At 46.4% G+C, this 17,828-nt stretch overlaps 2 protein-coding genes across 2 annotated transcripts; one reads left to right on the top strand and one right to left on the bottom strand.

Moving 5' to 3' along the window:
- Nucleotides 1-207: 207 nt before the first annotated feature.
- Nucleotides 208-14,230, bottom strand: AAMP (angio associated migratory cell protein). Its single transcript, XM_083746868.1, has 11 exons — nt 14,045-14,230; nt 12,295-12,420; nt 11,450-11,569; nt 10,419-10,558; nt 9,479-9,623; nt 8,463-8,546; nt 7,135-7,250; nt 6,519-6,613; nt 5,168-5,258; nt 4,128-4,282; nt 208-3,509 (listed from the first exon to the last, which is right to left on the bottom strand). Exons 1-11 carry the CDS (start codon nt 14,172-14,174, stop codon nt 3,434-3,436), a joined length of 1,278 nt encoding a protein of 425 aa, XP_083602994.1. The 5' UTR covers nt 14,175-14,230; the 3' UTR covers nt 208-3,433.
- A 176-nt stretch (nt 14,231-14,406) lies between these two features.
- On the top strand, nt 14,407-17,258 carry LOC310851891 (uncharacterized protein). Its single transcript, XM_083754520.1, has 3 exons — nt 14,407-14,564; nt 16,052-16,253; nt 16,482-17,258. Exons 1-3 carry the CDS (start codon nt 14,534-14,536, stop codon nt 16,663-16,665), a joined length of 417 nt encoding a protein of 138 aa, XP_083610646.1. The 5' UTR covers nt 14,407-14,533; the 3' UTR covers nt 16,666-17,258.
- Nucleotides 17,259-17,828: the final 570 nt, after the last annotated feature.

The following is a 17,828-nucleotide window of genomic DNA, read 5'->3' as shown; positions in this document are numbered from 1 at the left end:
TGGTGACAGAAAGATGCTCAGAGAAGGAGTGCTGGTGGAGTAGAGCATGTCATTTTATGGAGTGGAATTTAATTTTTGCAAATTTCTTCAGAGTTCTTGAAAATACATTTTGGGGCGTGAGGAATTCAAATCTGCTATTATTATTTTTCATTGGACAATATTTAGCTTGGTAAATCTACATTTGATTAAAAAGCACATAAACTGCTCTCAGAAAAGCAAAGGATTTTAATTTTACCTTTTGAAAATGTCAGGTAATGCTAAATAATAACAACAGTAATATTTATATAAAACTTACAAGTACTTGGCAATCATTTCTAATGATTTCTATGCAATTTTACACATTTTACGTATTAAGCAAAACTAAATTATATTAATTTAACCAAAATATCTTTGGAATTCCCAAGTTACGTTGCAACTTTTTAGCAAATTCCTCACTTTTGGAATTTGAAAGTTGAAAAATTCAGCAATCCCTACTACTGGAGGGGGGTGGGGAGGACAGAGAACATCTTCCTTCCTCAGATCATGTTAGAAACCAAGTAGGGTGCCAGCAGAGGGAAGCCCGCCCCCCTCTGCCATGCACTGGACCAGCTGCAATGGGAACAGGGGCCTCTTTTCTGACAGCCCCAGCTGGCTAATAAACATTTCTGCAACTTTTGTGGGCTTGTTGACGAGGCTGATTTAAGTCAAGAATATTGGGAGCTCATGGTCTGCATTCCTCAGACCAGGAGGTGCAGAACGGCAGTCACTGTGTGGATGGGTTCATTGCTGGCTTGAACTTTTAAGAAAACGTTCAGAGCAATGGTGTGGCTCTTCATGTTTAATCCTAGTACAGGACGTTGCTCCATGGAAACGCAGACATTACACAAAAGCAAATGATGCTAGCTTGACTGCTGGGGGAACAAAGGTTTCTGAGGATTTGGTAAACAAAATGAACCTTGCTTTGTGAACAAGCAAATTTCAAAATTTGCCAGACAAACCAATCCGGACTAAAGGCATTGCCATACACACAAAACATATTTGCATGGAAAGAAAAGAAGCGTTGTTGGGTGGTTGCCTATGCAACAGGCTTTGCCCTCTTCACGACCGTTCTAAGCAGCAGTGCTAAAACATGCATGCCTCAAAAAAGAAAAGAACCACGGTGGGTGATGCAACCCAATTACAAAAAGTCATTTTCTATACTTTTTTCAATAGTTGACTGTTGAATTCCCACCACCACCTGTACATACATACACAGGGCAGATCCACACTACACATTTTAAAGAATATTCAACGGACATCTGAAGTATACAACTTCCCCCAAACAATCCTGGTAATTAGAGTTTCCTCCTCACAGAGCTACCATATCCAGCACCCTTAACAAACAACAGTTCCCAGGATTCCTTGCTGGAGATCACATGCTTGGAAATCCAACCATGCCACCATTCTGCTCACAGATTAGCTTTTAATTCGGTGAAGACATCCACTGAAGTAAAGGAGAATCCATTTCCCCCCTCTTCTCCTGCAGCCAACCCCTCCACCCCGGCAAACCATTTTGGAGGGTCCCCACCACCACCACTGTAACAGGGGGGCCTCTGGGACTGCAGTGAGAAACGACAAAAAACTACATCTCCTTTTCTTAAGTTGTCAGATGTGCCTGATGGTTCAAAAGCAGTTTCACAAGCGCAAAGGCGCAAGAGGATTTCACACCTATTTCCCAGTCCACTTCTAAACACAAGAGACACCTCAATAGTACTCAAATTAGAAACCAATTGCCTTCTACTGGTGGGACAGGCTAATCCATCTGTCCCAGGATATCCTAAATAGATACTTGGCATTTTGTTTAAAATACTAGCATGTCTTTCCAGCTCCAGTCGCACTTTATTTAGTCAGTAGCTACAGAGACAATTCAAAGCTAGATCAGTCAACAGTCTGCTGGAGTATAAGATAGCTTTCTATGTTCACCTTCTACATAGGACCCTCCAGCAGGTCCTCTGAACAAGACTTTTATGGCAACAATACACACACAATTCATGATTGGCGAAGACTGCCTTCAAAGAAGCCTCTTGAGCTGTTAGTGGCTGTGGGGCAGGTAGTTACCACAGGCAGCGAAAACTGCACCCCATGAACTTCCTCCTGCTACCGTTTCTCATAAGAGACACCGCATCCCCTCTCTCATTTTCTGTTCCCGCCTCCCTCAGCGCAGGGCAGCACTTTCAATGACTAGCTGGCAAAAACACAGAGTGCGATGGAGCATTCTTCTTCCCCACCCTCCCCCTCTTCTGACACTGCGCTAGCTCTGGGAGAGAGGGAGCCCCAACTCCTACCAAAGTCATCACAGCATACAATACCTCAAATAATAAGATGTCTAGAATAGTTGTGCTCTATTTGCACACATCTGGCTGATACTGGGGTCAGATCTGTTATGCAGTAGAGGTTACAGAGTAAGCCTAGGAACCACTGGGCACTTCCCAACAGAACCCCCAACTCAGCTCTCTTTGCTGAGACCAGGGAACTGGCTGGTGGAGGAGCAAGGGATGCTTCCATGTGTTCATTCATTCCCTCTTTCCAGTTTTTCAGGAACATAAGCACACATTTTATTTTTATTTAATGACCATTGGTTTGGGAGTAGACAACAGTCAACCGACTCACTGTTTGACCAGGGACAAATAGGTCCCCAAACGAAGTCCTTGGGAAAATGATAGCCTTTCTTTTTCATTTGTTCTTTTTTATTGCATCACGATGTCATCTGATATAGAAGAGGCCAGAGGGATCGTTCAAACAAATTGTGTATTTGTTGCTGGAGAGATCCACTGCCCAACTCCCAGGCTGATCTATTCAACCAACCATAAGATGATGTTTCCAAGACAATGTGTGAGCGTCAGAACTCTGGCTAAAGCCGATCCCTCCCTGCCAAGCCACACGATTTGCTCACCCAAACCAAGGGCAAAGGTTTCAAACAGGGGAGGTGGGAGGACATACTTCCTTGTCATTTCAGAGGTTGCGAAGCCATCCACCTGTCCCAGCTTATGCAGAAACGGATGGAAGCCAATACCTTTGATTACCAGAGTTTTTGCACACTCCTTTGCAAGTTATACAAGGGGGGGCCATACCAGAAAAAAATGCAGAAAAAGGCATGGCACACCTCTCCCACCACAGTCATGCAGATGATCTATCCCCCAGACCAGACACAGTGTGTTTGCACACCTTGGTAGCTCTTCAGAGTACTAGGCAGGGTGAATAATTAAAAGCTTCTCATCCAAAACTCCAAAATATTAGCCCTCGGACAGTCGGGGGATAGGGTGGCAAAGCTTTCCCTTCCCAGAAACATTAGATGCCCTCTTAGGCGGGATGATAACCACCCTGCCCACCCCACCACAGTCCCACTGGTGTGGCCACTTGCATCCACACGGGGCTGCTTCTTCACAGTGCCAATCACTGCTCGAGAGGAGCCCTGTTAGCGGTCAGGGCGCTGCACACAAAAGACCTTGGCCTGGTGGTCGCCAGAAGTGGTAACCACAATGGAAGCGTCTCTGCAAGAAAGAGGTGACAAGAAGAGAAAAAGGTTTACCCCTAACAATGATTACTAATCAATGTCAGTGCAAGTTTCAACGGCCCAAACCTACACTAGTTTTACTCAGGAGCAAGTCCTGTTCACCTCAGTGAGGCTTAATCCCCAGCAAGCAAACAAAAACCAACCAGAATAGCTATTTCACTTGCCTTCACAACTCCCGGGTGGGGCAGATATCAGCAAGTCCCATTTTACATATAACAAAGGAAGGCAGGGAAAGCCAAAGTGCCCAAGGTTACCTAGGGATGAACCCTTTTTCCAAGTCCATTCTTCTCTGTGCCAAACCACATATTTCCATTTTAGTGTACGTGCACCGCTCTCTGCAAAAACCACCAGTGGAGCCCTCCCTCCAAATGAAAAGGACAACTCTGAAGGGAGCTGGGAGGAAAAGAGCCTTAAGAAGACAAGATGTATTCCCTTCCCCAGGAACCCTACTCACACCCACACAAAAACAAGCCATAGCTTAATGTATACTGTTCCGTATATCCTTGCCTTCCAATGCTTGCTTTCTGTGCTTCCCTCTGCACCCCTCCACACAGCACCCAGCACCTCCCCAAGGGCTCTTGCTCCAGGAACTCACTTGTTCAAAGCAAAGTCCAGGATTTCCGCTGAGTGGCCCCGGTACTCGCTGATCAGCTTGCCTGAGCGGGCGTCCCAGAGGCACACGGCCCCACCCAGGGTGCAGGTGTAGACCACAGGGGAACTCTCTTCCCACAGGAGCTGCACAATCCCCGACTGAAAATACAGAAGGAAAGGGTGCTATTAGTCACCAGCATTCCCACCCACTTAGCATTTTTAACCAGGCCTTTTGTTGATTTGATTGACATCCTATGCCCTTTTAAAATGTGGGGTTTTCTTGGGGAGGGGTGTTACTAGGTTGTTGTTTTTATTTCGATTATGTATTTGGTGGTTTTGTATTTTGATTTTGTTCTGTGAACCACCCTGAGACCTCCAGGTATAGGGCAGTATATGAAGAAGAAGAAGAAGAAGAAGAAGAATCCTTCGCCCACCTAAGGTCTTCCTACCCTGAAATGTTTAATGAAACAAACTCTACTGACTACCTAAATCAGAGGTGGTTGGACGCCAATCCTGGACTACAAACTCAGTGCATGTTGCAATCAACCTGTCACAGCACAGTAAGCTTCCCGGGAAAGAAGACCGCTCACCCAGGAAAAGAGAATGAATTAAAGGAGAGCTTAGAAAATATGACCCTTCCCTCCATTATGTGCTCGCCCATAATAGGGTTTTTGGGTGCTATTTGCATGTAGGGGATTTAGCTCAGGAAAGTTTCCTGCTGCAGCAAAGAAAGGGAGCCTGTGGCCCTCAAGATGTTGTTGGACTCCAACACCCATCATCCCTGACCACTGGTGATGCTGCCTGGGGACGATGGGAGTTGTGGTCACAACATCATGTGCAGGGTCACTTCCATCCGAGGCACTAGAGACCTGTCTGAAGCTCCTGTCAGCAGCAGGGCTGCAAGGCAGAGGCCAGGACCCAGGACATCTGTGAACAGCTGCCCTTGGCTATTGCTGCATTCCTCCTGGATTGAACTGCTTCCTCCTGCCAACAGCAGCTCTTCCCAAAGCCCCCAGCAATTCCCAGAAGGGTCTTCTCCACTACCTCATGCTGGCAGTTGTGTCTCAGGGTCTGCGTGGCGACGTCATAAATGGCCAAGGTCCCGTCCAAGTAGCCAACAGCAGCCAGCGGCATCCTGCATGACAACAAAGCCGGAGAAAAAGGAGCTTTTTTTTAATGGGAGGCTTCTGGGTGCAACTTTTTGTGGAAAAGTAGGCAGTGTGCTTTAATAAATAGTCCAAACCTCCCTGCGGGAAGGACAGTCATTCAGGAGTCACCAGGCTGGCTCTTGTTCCTTCAGAAAAGGAGCAATGCAGGAGCTGCCTGTGAAGGCAGTCTTCTTGAAATTTGGTGACAGCTTTCTCCTTAAATGGGTTCCACAAAATAGCACTTGACTTTGGCAGAAATGCTCACAAATATTCTCTTATTTTTTTCAGTCCTTCTGGCAGAGGATAGCCTTGAAAGCATGAGGGCAATGCCTGGTGAAATCTCAGAAGCCAGTAGGCTTTCAAAGACTCAACCATCCCAACTACCGTGGGCAGGCCTTTGCCTTCTTGGGAAGATGCTTCCATCTGAAGTTTGTTTTCAAAATAGTCTGCCTCTTCTCCAATGTAATTTTACTTGATACAGTGGTACCTCGGGTTACATATGCTTCAGGTTACAGACGCTTCAGGTTACAGACTCTGCTAACCCAGAAATAGTACCTCGGGTTAAGAACTTTGCTTTAGGATGAGAACAGAAATCGTGCTCCGGTGGTGCGGCGGCAGCAGGAGGCCCCATTAGCTAAAGTGGTGCTTCAGGTTAAGAACAGTTTCAGGTTAAGAACAGACCTCCGGAACGAATTAAGTACTTAACCTGAGGTACCACTGTATAGTGGTTTCATTATATTGCTGTTTAATTGTTGTAAGCAGTCCCAAAGGATGCGTATGCATTCGAAGGGTGGGTGAAGAAAATGCCATGTAAAATAAACAATTAAGATTTCATGATGCAGTGGTATCTAGCCCATATTGATCTTATACTAGATCAGACTTTGGCAACCTGGTGCCCTCCAGGTACTTTGAACTGCAACTCCCATAAGCCTCAACAAGCACTATCATAGTGGTTGGGCTGATTATAATAGTCCATAACATCTGTAGGGCACTGAGTTAGCAAAGGCTGCTCTACATTATGTTGCAGGCAGTTGTCCCCTTCTATTCTGTTCATGCAAACCAGGGATGGGAACTTGTGGTCCTCAAGACATTGTTGGACTACAACACTTATCACTCCTGACCACTGGCCAGGACTTGTGGGAACAAAATCCAGCAGGGCTGCAGGTTCCCCGTTCCTGATGGAAACGTTTCACTTATTTCAGCAATCAGTTCCGGGCAGTTCCCACAACCCAGAAGGCAATACTCACACATTGCAGAAGCCCAGAGATTCAACTGAGTTGGATTCAGCCTCCTCAGCAGAAGACTTGGGGACAATGGCCTCTTCCTTGAAAACAGACACAACCTGCAGGAAAGAAACAGCCAATGATAAGATAATGAGGGGTGGCCAGCTCCCAAGGGACTGCGATCTACTTTCAGAATTAAAATCTGACAGTGATCTACCCCCCTTCTTAGGGGTTCAGGTAAAAGTTGTTAACCTTTTTTTAGAGGTGGGAAATACCCCATTTTATACCTATTCTGTTGGGGTTCCATTTTGGGGGGGACTTTTAAGGGAAAGCAAAACAATACAAAATTTTTAAAAATCAATTATTTTTATCCACCCTGATGTAAAATCTGGACTAGGAGAGGGAGACCCAGGTCACTTTCCACCCAACCTACTTCGCAGGGTTGTTGTGACGGTGAAAGAAGGAAGAGGACAGAACTCCTGAGCTCCTTGGAAGAAGGGTGGAGTAAAAATGCAACTTCTATCCAAATGGGCAATACAAGATTGTGCTGCAACAAACACAGTTTTTCACACTCACACCTGTGGGCTAAGGAAGTTCCCATGTATATTCATTCCAGAATGGAGGGGAAGAAGGCACCCACCTTGCCAGTTGCAGAGCTCACTAGCTTGGCATGGCAGTCAACAGAGCCTGTCAGGACTAGGCTGCCATCCTTATTGCTGGCCACACATGTCAATGGGCCCTGGTGCCCGTCCTGACCTAGAAATGGTGAGAGAGCAAAGATCACACATCAAAGGGTGCCTAGGCATCTACCAAGACCTTCCACCTCCTTCATTGCCCTAAATAGTTGCTTGTGTCTTGGCTCACCATTTTTATTTTTGGATTTGCCAACTCTGAAGCACATTACAGCCACAAGAGAAAATAACAAAAAGACTATGACTTATGAGAACATGAAAACCATGAGACAGGCTTGTGGCCTTTGCCTTGACTCATAATAACACCTTGTTATCTGCAAGCAGAAGTGGCTCAGTGGCCCTTGGGTGATGCTATTTCACAAGAAAGGTTGACCAACACACCTTTCTCCTCTGCACCAACCCAGTGACTGCTGATACTTTTCAAAGCAATCCATCTCAGTCTTTGTTGTAGTTTAACTGATTCTCATAGAAAGGCAAGTGGATTCCTGCTGGATCAGACCAAAGGCCTCCAACATCCCGTTTCCACAGTGACCAACCAGATGCTTCTGGGAAGCCCACAAGGAGGTAGGAAAAAGCAGGCAAAATCACAATGACCTTTGTCCTGGTTAAGCTCACAAGGACAACACAACGGCCTCTCCCAATACTATTCCTCAGTAACTGGTGTTCAGAGGCATACGGCATACAATGCATGTGGCAATCGTGACGAAGAGCTATAGCCACATCCTCCATGTACAGTGGTACCTCGGGTTAAGTACTTAATTCGTTCTAAAGGTCTGTTCTTAACCTGAAGCACCACTTTAGCTAATGGGGCCTCCTGCTGCCACTGCGCCGCCAGAGCACAATTTCTGTTCTCATCCTGAAGCAAAGTTCTTAACCTGAAGCACTATTTCTGGGTTAGTGGAGTCTGTAACCTGAAGCGTATGTAACCCGAGGTACCACTGTACTGTATTCGTCTTATTTCCGTTTAAAGGCAACTAAGTTGGTGACCATCATTACATTCCCCCAAGCAGAGGATGCCAATACGCCAATCTCCAAAGAGAGGAAATCCTGCAGAGGCTGCACCATGAAAGCAGAGTTTTATTGCTTTTGTTTAGGACTTGGGATTCCATGTTTCTTGAAAGCCATCCATATTCCTCCCCCTCAGGTTCTTTCCTGCCTTTACAGTTCTCGTGCAAAGCTAGTACTCTGAAAGAGGTTTCTGAGCAACGCCTCCCCTTGCTCCAGCTTCCTGACAGCAAATAAATGGAAACAGGCAACCGAACAGAACCTTTGGTACCTTTGAGGACGTGCAGCGAGCTGCCCTGTTTCAGATCCCAGATGCGCACGGTCCCATCTTCGTAACCGACCACAGCTCTCCTCCCTGCATTGAGCGTCGTTGTGTTAGTCACTCTGTCATATTCAGGGAGATCCCAAGGAAGCCCAAGAGTCAACCCCAAGTGTAACACGATCCCTTGCTATTACAGCCTTCCCCTCCAAATGTTTTAGACTACAGCTTCTTTCCTTGCTGGCCATAGGCCATGCTGGTTGAGGTTCAAAATCTATGGAGGGCACTAGGCTGGGGAAGGCTGCCTCTGTGCATAAAGAAACAGAGGATGTGCTTGGAAGAGGCAAATTTCACAGCAGCTACAGTCACACATGACACTAAGCTACGGTTTGTTTTAACCATTCCACCCCACTCTCAGAAAAACCCAGGAGTTGCCTTATAATCCAGCAAACAAGCCATAGCTTGTTCCTCCAAAGCTTGGTTTGTTTTCCATCTAGCCTTGCCTTCTGCCTCTGTAACTTGGCCAATATCTGGGATGGAGTGGCTGAAAAACTGATTAAGCAATGCTGCTGGGTTCAGGCGTAACACAAAAACATAGTTAAAACGGCCAGGAGTCGTAAGTTGCCAAAACACAAACCATGGTTGCTCTGTTGGCTGGGTTCAAAGATTCAACCAACCAATAAGCCAGTGTGGTGTAATGTTTAGTGTTGGACTAGGACCTGAGAGACCAGAGTTTACACCCCCTACTGAGCCATGAAGCTCACTGGGTGACACTGGGCCAGTCACTGTCTCTTAAGCTTAACCTACCTCACGGGGTTGTGTGGATTAAATGAAGAAGGGGAGAACTGTGTAGACCACCTTGAGCTCCTTGGAGGAAAGGTGGGGTATAAATATAACAAACAAACAAACAACAAACAAACAAACCATGCTTTGGCATCATGGGTGAACCAAGCTGATGTATTCTGCCATTGGACAGGCCTATAACAATTCTACAAGCCCATCCCCACATCCCAAGCCCTGCTCCTCACCATCAGGAAGGACATGACCACACGTAGCTGGACAGGACGGGCCTTGGAAGGTCTTGCACTCTCCACTAGGGATCTTCCACATCCAGGAGTTGCCGTCAGCAGTGCCAGCCAGAAGGACATGGGACTGAGGGTGCCACTCCATCCACTGGGGTCAAGAAGAGAAAGAGAAAGCAATAGGCTGGGAGCTAAGCAATACCAGAAAGGAGCCTGCTGCTTTGCACATGACCAACAAATCCTTTCTCACTGTGCAAAAGTTATCCAACAGCCAACTCTTAAATACGTACCCCAAAAGTTTAATGTATAGCATTTATACAACACTTGAGATGGTGAAAATAGCTTCCCGTATGCTCTTCTCAGTATTCCGTGCAATCACACTTTAATAGAGGTCTCCATACAACGCCAACAGGGTAGATGGAGAAGGGGCCAAGGCTGAGATGGGAGCTTGCCTAACATTACCTAGCAAATCTGCAGCCGAGGCGAGATTTCAGCTGGAGACTTCCAGCCTCCTAGCTCCCACACTTTAGCCACAACATCACACCATCTCACCAGTACACCTTGCTTACGATTGCAACCTAACATATAGGTTGTGCAATTGGCACGCTATGACATTGCCATGTGGTTTTGTGAGCCTTTGTATGACTAGGGCAGAGTGGCAAAGAACACGGAATGAGTGAAACTGACAGCCTTGTTGTAGCAATCCTAACACTGTAGCTTGCACAGAAAGCATCAGTTTGTTCCATATTACATTGTTGCACCCAACCAAATTAGAAACTGTTCCAAATGACAGGCTATAAAGCACTGCATTTCTGTCAGAGGAAATAATTTATCTGAATTATCTCAGAGTTTTCTCCCTAGAATCAAGACAGTAATCATGCTTTCCCCTGGGAAATCTTCTCATGGTGAAACTTTTGCCCTGGAATTTATAGGCCCCATTTCTCACCTCCAAGTCGCCCGCTTCGAAAGACCAGATCTCCTCTTTGGCATCCACCCGCCAAACTTTTATCAGTCCACTCATGTCACCCGTGGCCACGAATGTGGAATCATGGCTGAAACCAGCACAAGTGACGGAATCTTTGTGTCCTGGTGATAATGAAAAGAACAAGAACATGCATATTCTGAAATCAATCTCATTAAGTTCAATGGAGAGTCCTCCAAGATAAGCAAGTATAGCATACCAGGAAGTGCCTGATCCCTCTCCTTTGCCATGAACACACTTCATGGCCTGCAGGAAAGCCACCATCTTTCTCTACATCATTCTCTCACAGCCTCAACCCACTCCCTGCCAACATCAGGGTAATAATACTAATCTACCTTACAGGTCTGTTGTTGTGAAAGATAATGTGGAGAGAGTGCTCTGGACACTGTAAAACACCATGTACTTTGTGTTTGCAACAGTGGAAGTATTAGTGTCCTGCTGTTCCTCCAGGGAGCTCAATAATATCACACACATCCTGCCTCAACACAATGAACAGTCCTGAAAATAATCATGGTGCAGGCAGGTTATATATGGCTCTTTCAGGCTCTAACTCCCGTGAACCCCAGCCACCATTGCTAATGGTCAACAATGATGAGTGTTGTAGTCCAACAACATTCAAAGCCCACAGGTGCCCCAGCCCTGTTGGAATTATTATTTCTTCAGTAGAGCAGGGCCATTATAGAGTATACCCTTAATGTGGAGCTATCCACATATGGCAATCTGCAGGCAGTCCTTTCAATGCCAGAAGTAAAAGGAGGGGATATTCAGTCACCTCAAAAATATAGATGTTTTCCATTGCTACACCTTCCTATCCAAATCACCAGCTGAAGAGTTACCTATATATAGGTTTTTAGATATGGATCACTTTATCCCCAGGGCTATCCAAGATAGAGGGAAGTATTTATTGTTAAAACTGTTTTATGCTGACCCCAGCAACACAAAGCAATTCAAATATTGGCATTAGAGTTGCAAGGTATTACCCAGAAGAGCCTCACCTGAGCATTCAAAGAGGAGCTCACCATCACTGAGGCGCCACACAAAAGCCTTGTCATCTTCACCGCCTGTCACTGCCAGCGTGTTGGTCTTGGGGTCAAGACTGACGCAGAAAACAGATGCTAGGGGGAACAAACAGAACAATGTTAGCGACAGAAGCCAGACATACCTCTCTCTCACACTCACAGTCCTATTGTGGGCATCCAAACAAGAGGAACCAAAAGCACCAGAGATGCAAAACCTGCCACTCTCCAAATTTCATCATTGACCATGCTGGCTGGGAGTTGATGGGAGCTGGGAATCCAACAATATCTGGAGTGACACAAGTTCCCCATCCTTGACTGGGGCATAACTGTGTTGCTCTCTCCCAGCAAAAGGTTAATGAAAGAACAGTGAAAGTGAAGCACACTCTCAGCTGAAACAGCACCATCCTGTAGCCACAACAGCACAGCATTATAGAGGATGCAAAGGTGCTTCCCCTCCATTCCTTGCTCAAGGGCACCTGGCCCTTTTAAGGTAAAAGAAAAACATGGAAGAGCACCATCTTGGAAAATACCAGCAGAGATGATTCACATCACCAACCCTGGCTTTAAATTAGCAGGGCTGGGACTTAAAAGTAGAAAGCAGGCTCACCGGCTAGTGTGACCTTGCGTCAGCAACCCACCGATGGAATACTGTGCTAGCCACTGACAAAGAGCTGGTTAAATCCTTTATCGACCAGGTTTCTTTTGCAAATAATAATAAAGTAGTCTTGCCGGGCCACAAAATAGGCACAGAATAGGTAGGCCCAAACCTGGGGCACTAGATAATGAATGAGATGCCTACTCTCATTCATCTACCAGCTCACCCGTGTGTTTGGAGAACGTGACCTCACTGTCATCTTGGGCCTCCATGCCTTCCTCTGCCTCAACATCCTCCCAAGCAGCCTCCTCTTCATCTAAATCCACATCTTCCATTTCATCAGCCAGATCATCTGCAGAAGCAAACAAAGCAATGCTATTTTACAAAGCCAGTCAGCATGAAGGTTCCCCCCTCCAACCCAGCCCTGCATAATAAGTAAAAGCAAGTGTGCTAAACTGTGGTATCTCTGTGTGCACTCACAGTCCTGTTTAGAGGAGAAGAATGAACCTTACGTGGTAAACTGCCAACCTCAGTCCACAGCTAAGTGCCAGTAAGTCTTAGTTGCAAAGGATTCAGACAAATTGTAGAAATCACAACCCTAATCTCCTGTGCCCCTTCCACTCTATGTGGTCTGAAATGCTGCTGTGACTAGAACCTGAGCCCCTCAATTATATTCCTATGTCAAATTATAGATTGTAATACATAATAGCGTTCCCTAACCTATGTGAGACATCGGTTTTGATAATTATGAACCCCATCCTCCCTCTCTCTCCTCTGTTCTCTTATTCATTGCCTCCAAACAGCTCCCCTTCTCCCATTCCCCCTGTGATTGCTACTCCATCACCTGCTTTGTACCTATACCTTTTTTTAAACCAAGGCAGCAATCCTATGGCAAAATCCACCAGGATGAGCAACATAGGAAGCACTGGGTCACCTTAGAGCCAACCCTAGCTCAGCCAAAGATAAGCCAGTGTACCTTGCTCATTCTGGCTCAGTCACGAGAGCTAAGGCCAATATAAGTCCCTCAAAAGGTGTGATGAGGGGGTAGAATTTGGACTGCACCCTAAGCCCATTCAGCTCAGTCATGTGACCTAGCAACCCAGCATAAAACACTACTTTAAATGCTTGTTTTCCCTCTACCAAGCTTAGGTAGAAAGCAGCGCCCCCCCCCCCCGATGCCCCATGATGTATGGACCTAATCTAACTTTACGCTGGCTTAATTTACATCAGCTTACTTTATGGCAGCTTCTTGCACACAGAATTGTTCCCAAAGCCAAATAGCATGCAATTGAAATAATCACATGTATTTCCCATGACTCCATTTCCCCCTTTCTCTGTTGTTTCACTGTGTCCATTCTAGATTGTTAGCCTCTTGGGGTAGAGACTTGTCTTTGTAATATTCTTGAGCTAGAGCACCTCCAAGTGGCCAGCTCTAAATCCATCCTGTCTCTGGGTGTATAAATAACAAAGATGTTGGTGAACACCAGAATATCGGTAAATGTATGTGCATCTGTGACCAAAAGATTGTTCACAGTGTATTATACTGTTTCCTGTATAATCCCCTAGGGATGGGTTGTGAAAAAGATTCAAGGGCCAGTTTCCTCTTTTTTTTAACATTAGGGAGAAAGCTGCTATTTACTACTTGACAGGCATAAATATAGTATATTACATATAAGGTTTCTAGGGTTGCTCTAGGCACCCAACGGATGAACCAATGATTTATTGCACAAAACGAGGTCCAACGTGCTAGGGGGTGATTTATGTTAAAATGTTTCGCTCAGCTAGGCTGTAGTTGACCAAAGTCTCCTAACAAATAAATCTGACAGACTGAGTGACGATAATGAGGATGGGGGTGATGACACCTAACCGGTCAGCCCTCTTACTACTTTTCAGGGTGGTCACGTTTTCCTCTGCAAAAGTCCCTGGAAAAGGATCCCAAGTCCCCGTCCCAGCCACCCAGTCCCTCGCCTCTTTACCGGGTCCAGGCGCCTCAAGGTCCACCACCTCCACGATCTCCTCCGCGGCCCCCTCCTCATCGCCGGCTGCCATCAGCAAGAGCCCCTCCGAGGCCGCCTCCAAACCTGCCCCGTCTGCGGGTTCCGCCATGCTGACGACTTCAGCCTACCAGCAACCCGCACGCGCCTACGCTGATCTCCTCCTCCCTCCCGTCGCGGGGGGGGGGCGGGGTGAAAGTCTCCGCCGCCAATCAGCGAAGCGGATCGGAACGGGCTAGCGAATCGGAGGAGGGGTCATCAGCGCGGACTCCCTCATTCGCCAGCTCCGCGTTCCGAGCCAGAGGGCCGCCTCCTCCTCCTCCTAGAAGGAGCGCCTTCGTTGCCCATGTGACCCCTCGCCGTCGAAAAAGGGAGTCATGGGAGTTGTAGTGTCGGGTTCGCTTCCTTCTCCTCGACCTTGCTAGTACCTGGCGCGCAGCGGGAGGAAGCGAGAGAGAACTTTTCCCCGAGATGGCGGCCGCTTGCAGGGTTCGATTGCAGGGTAGGGAGGGGAGGCGCGGCTGCCCGTGCAATGCGACCTTGTTGGGGAGGAAGCGGGGTCTGGCATCGGGGAGGAAACAGCGAGCGGGTAGGCTGGTGAATTAGGCGGCGGCGGAGGAGGAGCAGCTGCTGCTGCTGCTGCTGGGGCTGGTTAGGAGAGGAAGAGGTGTCGCCTAGAGAGCTCTGTGGCTGTGCTGAGATTCCCAGCCAGGGCCCAGGGCTCTGCCCCACAGTAGTTGTTTTAAATGTCACTTTTTGGTGCAACTCCCCCCAAAAACAGCGGCGAGCGGCAGACTCAGACCAAATCCGCTGCATAAATGCCGTCGATCAGCTGGCAAGCAAAACAATGCCGGGCAGCAAAGCCCCCGCCCGGCACAGGAGGGTCAGAAAGAAAGGCTTCCCAGGCTGGAGGATTCTGCAGTTCTGCCCTCCGTAAAATATGGGGGCTGAAACAATGAAGATTTGTGAATAAAAATATGTGTTGTTTCCCACCGTTAGGTCAGGTAAACGGAAGCAAGGGAGTAACAGGGAAAGTATACCTTGGCTGTACCCACTCTAGGGCATTGATACATAACGGGAGTGATTTTGTGTGTGTGTTGTCCACACAGCACTTTCAATTTTATGCCTCTTTTTTCCTGTCCCCACTAGTGGGTGGCACTTGGTGGAATATATTCACACTGTATGTGGTTGACCCTCCTCTCAATTAGTATTTACCTCCATAAGTTTTGGAAACTGGAGGTCCACTGTAGGCATGCATGCAGGAATTTATTTAGCTATCCACACACACCTTAAGAAAATTGTCTGTGAGATAGCCTGACAAGCTTTCCAACAAACCAACTTTTCAGGCAAGTTTCAAAGTAGGCAAAATGACCAATGATTGATGGATTTTTTAATACACGGGGTTTTTTTAATCTACCAGATGTGTGCAAAAAAAGCAGGTTTAAAAATGCTCCCTGTTTGTTGTGCCATGCTGCAACAACAGCCCATGGAGGAGCACTTTGTAAATCATGGCCAGGTAGGTGAGGGCACAGACACCTCCAATCCCCAGAGCCTTGTTTTTATTTTAATAGAGCTCCTTTGCACTTCAACAGCTCTGTGAAGAAGAGGACAGTCATGCCTGCCAAAATATCCTTCCATGGAATTTGTTCAAAGCACAGAAGCCATATTAATTTTCTGCATCTGACTGGCATTTTAGTCTCCTGCCAGGATTTGTTATACCAGAATTGTCCCAAGGATCAGGCACATTAAAAGACACTTTGCAATATGCTGACAAACACACTATGGATGACCTCTTAAAAGACAGCTTAGGAACTTTGCTAAGGCACACCTAGAAGCACAAATGCATAGGATCAGACCACTAGGCACATTTTCATGTACATAAACTAAAAGGGTCAACGTTACTCAGTGAGTTTAGGACATAGCATTGGTGGATAAATCTAGATGAAATGTTTAAAAGTACAATTTCACTATAGTGTGTCTCCTTTGCAGGCCTTCTTTCTGCCACTATGAACCGAGCTGTAGGCTTAGGTGTGCCTTTCAGAACTCCTGCCCGATCCTTCCACAGGAGCTGCAGGGCTTTGGAAGAATTACAGACAAAACCACAGTCTGGTGGAAAGACCTATGAACATGTGGAGTATATTCCCACAGGGAGGAAGGGCAAGAACCCCATGAAGGCAGTTGGCATTGCTTGGTGAGCATCATTTCATCAGTTTGTTTTATGATCTCCCCAGGTTAGTTGTCAATCTTGCAGCCTACAATGCCAGGCAACTCAGTTTGATGGAAATGCTAAGGAACCCTTGAATATATGGGCTGAGTATGGGAGTGGAAGGATATCAGGCTGTGGTGTGAGACTGAACAGCCCCAAGCAAAATCTTCCTGGGAGCAAGTTGTGGCTTATGTATTCTTTGCCTCTCTCCAGGGCCATTGGTTTCCCTTCTGGCATCATCCTTTTCCTCCTCACTAAACGAGAAGTGGACAAGAACCGTCTGAAGCAGCTGAAAGTCCGCCAGAAAATGAGGGCATCCAATGAGGGAGACTATGAAAGAGAGCGATACAGGACGGCATTGCGAGAAACAGAGGGACTTGCTGAAACGAAGTCCTAGCCCTGGGATGAAAGTGGCTAGAACTCTCAATCATTGCCATTTTTAAGATGCTCTATCTCTGTACCAGAGTACTTTGCAGTGTATTGGAGTACCTTGCAGGTATTGGCTTCTGCCACCAGCTGTTATCGCGGTGCATTCTCTGAATCTGCGTGAGACACCATACAGCGCTGTATGAAATATGGTCAGCTGATTTCTCATGATGCCTTTGTGTGGGATTAAGCAGAGGTTATCGATAAATTCCCTACCATCACCAACATTAGATGTGTCCTAGGAAAACAGCACTGCAGTCTAGCTTGGCATCAAGTTGTAGGTATCTTGGGTTAAAAGATGATCTTCTTGTGGGTCTGAGTAATATTTAGGCGGGGTGTGGAATTATAAGCGCAGGTACAGTAGTTATTTAAGGAATGTTTGGCAGCGAGGACCCATTAAGTCCATCTTCTTGTACTTTCTAGATCAGCAGCATATTTAGGAATAAAACTGTGTTCTCATCACATTTTTTACAAAAAAAATTGGCCAGAGGGGAGACCAGGTCTCACCATTCACACCTTGCCAGATTGGCATAAAAATGTCCCATTAAATCCTTGAAATTGAAAGTGTGAAGTCTGATTCATTGCAGATGCAGGTTTATTTTGAGCATGTGGTGAACTGTGGTGAACCGACTGGCTATAATCCAACAATCTGTCATGGATGCTTTAGCTCAGATTCCTGCATTGCAGGGGGTTGGACTAAATGACCCTAGGGGTCCCTTCCAACTCTTAAGATTCTATGATTCTTGTGTGTGAATAGCACAATATTTGATTTCCTAAACACTGGCGGTATCATTACAGGGTCCTTTCTAGCATATTAAATCAATTGCTGCTTGTAACCATTTTTGATAGTCAAATATATTGTTCCCATGCCTCTTCCACAGAGTGCCTTCTGCCATCCTGCACACCTATAAAAGTGTGGTGTTAGTTCCACTGTAATGTTACAGTTGGCACAAACACCACTCACAGATTTCAATAACTTCCCTAATGACTAGGATTGTGTAGCAATACCAGCAAGCTGCGAGATGAAGTAAAAGGAACAGCTGTTTCTAGTCAGTTCCACAAACCATTAAGTGTCCAGACACTGCATTTATGGTATTATTAAATTACATAGATGAAAAGTATAATTTTTCAGTG

Source organism: Podarcis gaigeae (genome assembly GCF_964106915.1).
Source record: "Podarcis gaigeae genome assembly, chromosome: 1".
NCBI lineage: Eukaryota > Metazoa > Chordata > Lepidosauria > Squamata > Lacertidae > Podarcis > Podarcis gaigeae.
The sequence above is the reverse complement of the archived record's forward strand: the minus strand, read 5'-3'. Positions and strand labels throughout refer to the sequence as shown.

Bases quoted from the DNA above. Each gene is read 5' to 3' on its own strand.
- LOC310851891 (XM_083754520.1), top strand. From the start codon at position 14,534: ATGGCGGCCGCTTGCAGGGTTCGATTGCAGG. The intron at 14,565-16,051 runs GTAGGGAGGGGA...TCTCCTTTGCAG, and splicing joins TTGCAGGGTTCGATTGCAGG to GCCTTCTTTCTGCCACTATG. The intron at 16,254-16,481 runs GTGAGCATCATT...GCCTCTCTCCAG, and splicing joins AAGGCAGTTGGCATTGCTTG to GGCCATTGGTTTCCCTTCTG.
- AAMP (XM_083746868.1), bottom strand. From the start codon at position 14,174: ATGGCGGAACCCGCAGACGGGGCAGGTTTGGAGGCGGCCTCGGAGGGG. The intron at 12,421-14,044 runs GTAAAGAGGCGA...TTGCTTCTGCAG, and splicing joins CCTTGAGGCGCCTGGACCCG to ATGATCTGGCTGATGAAATG. The intron at 9,624-10,418 runs GTGAGAAATGGG...TCTTGACCCCAG, and splicing joins TCGAAGCGGGCGACTTGGAG to TGGATGGAGTGGCACCCTCA.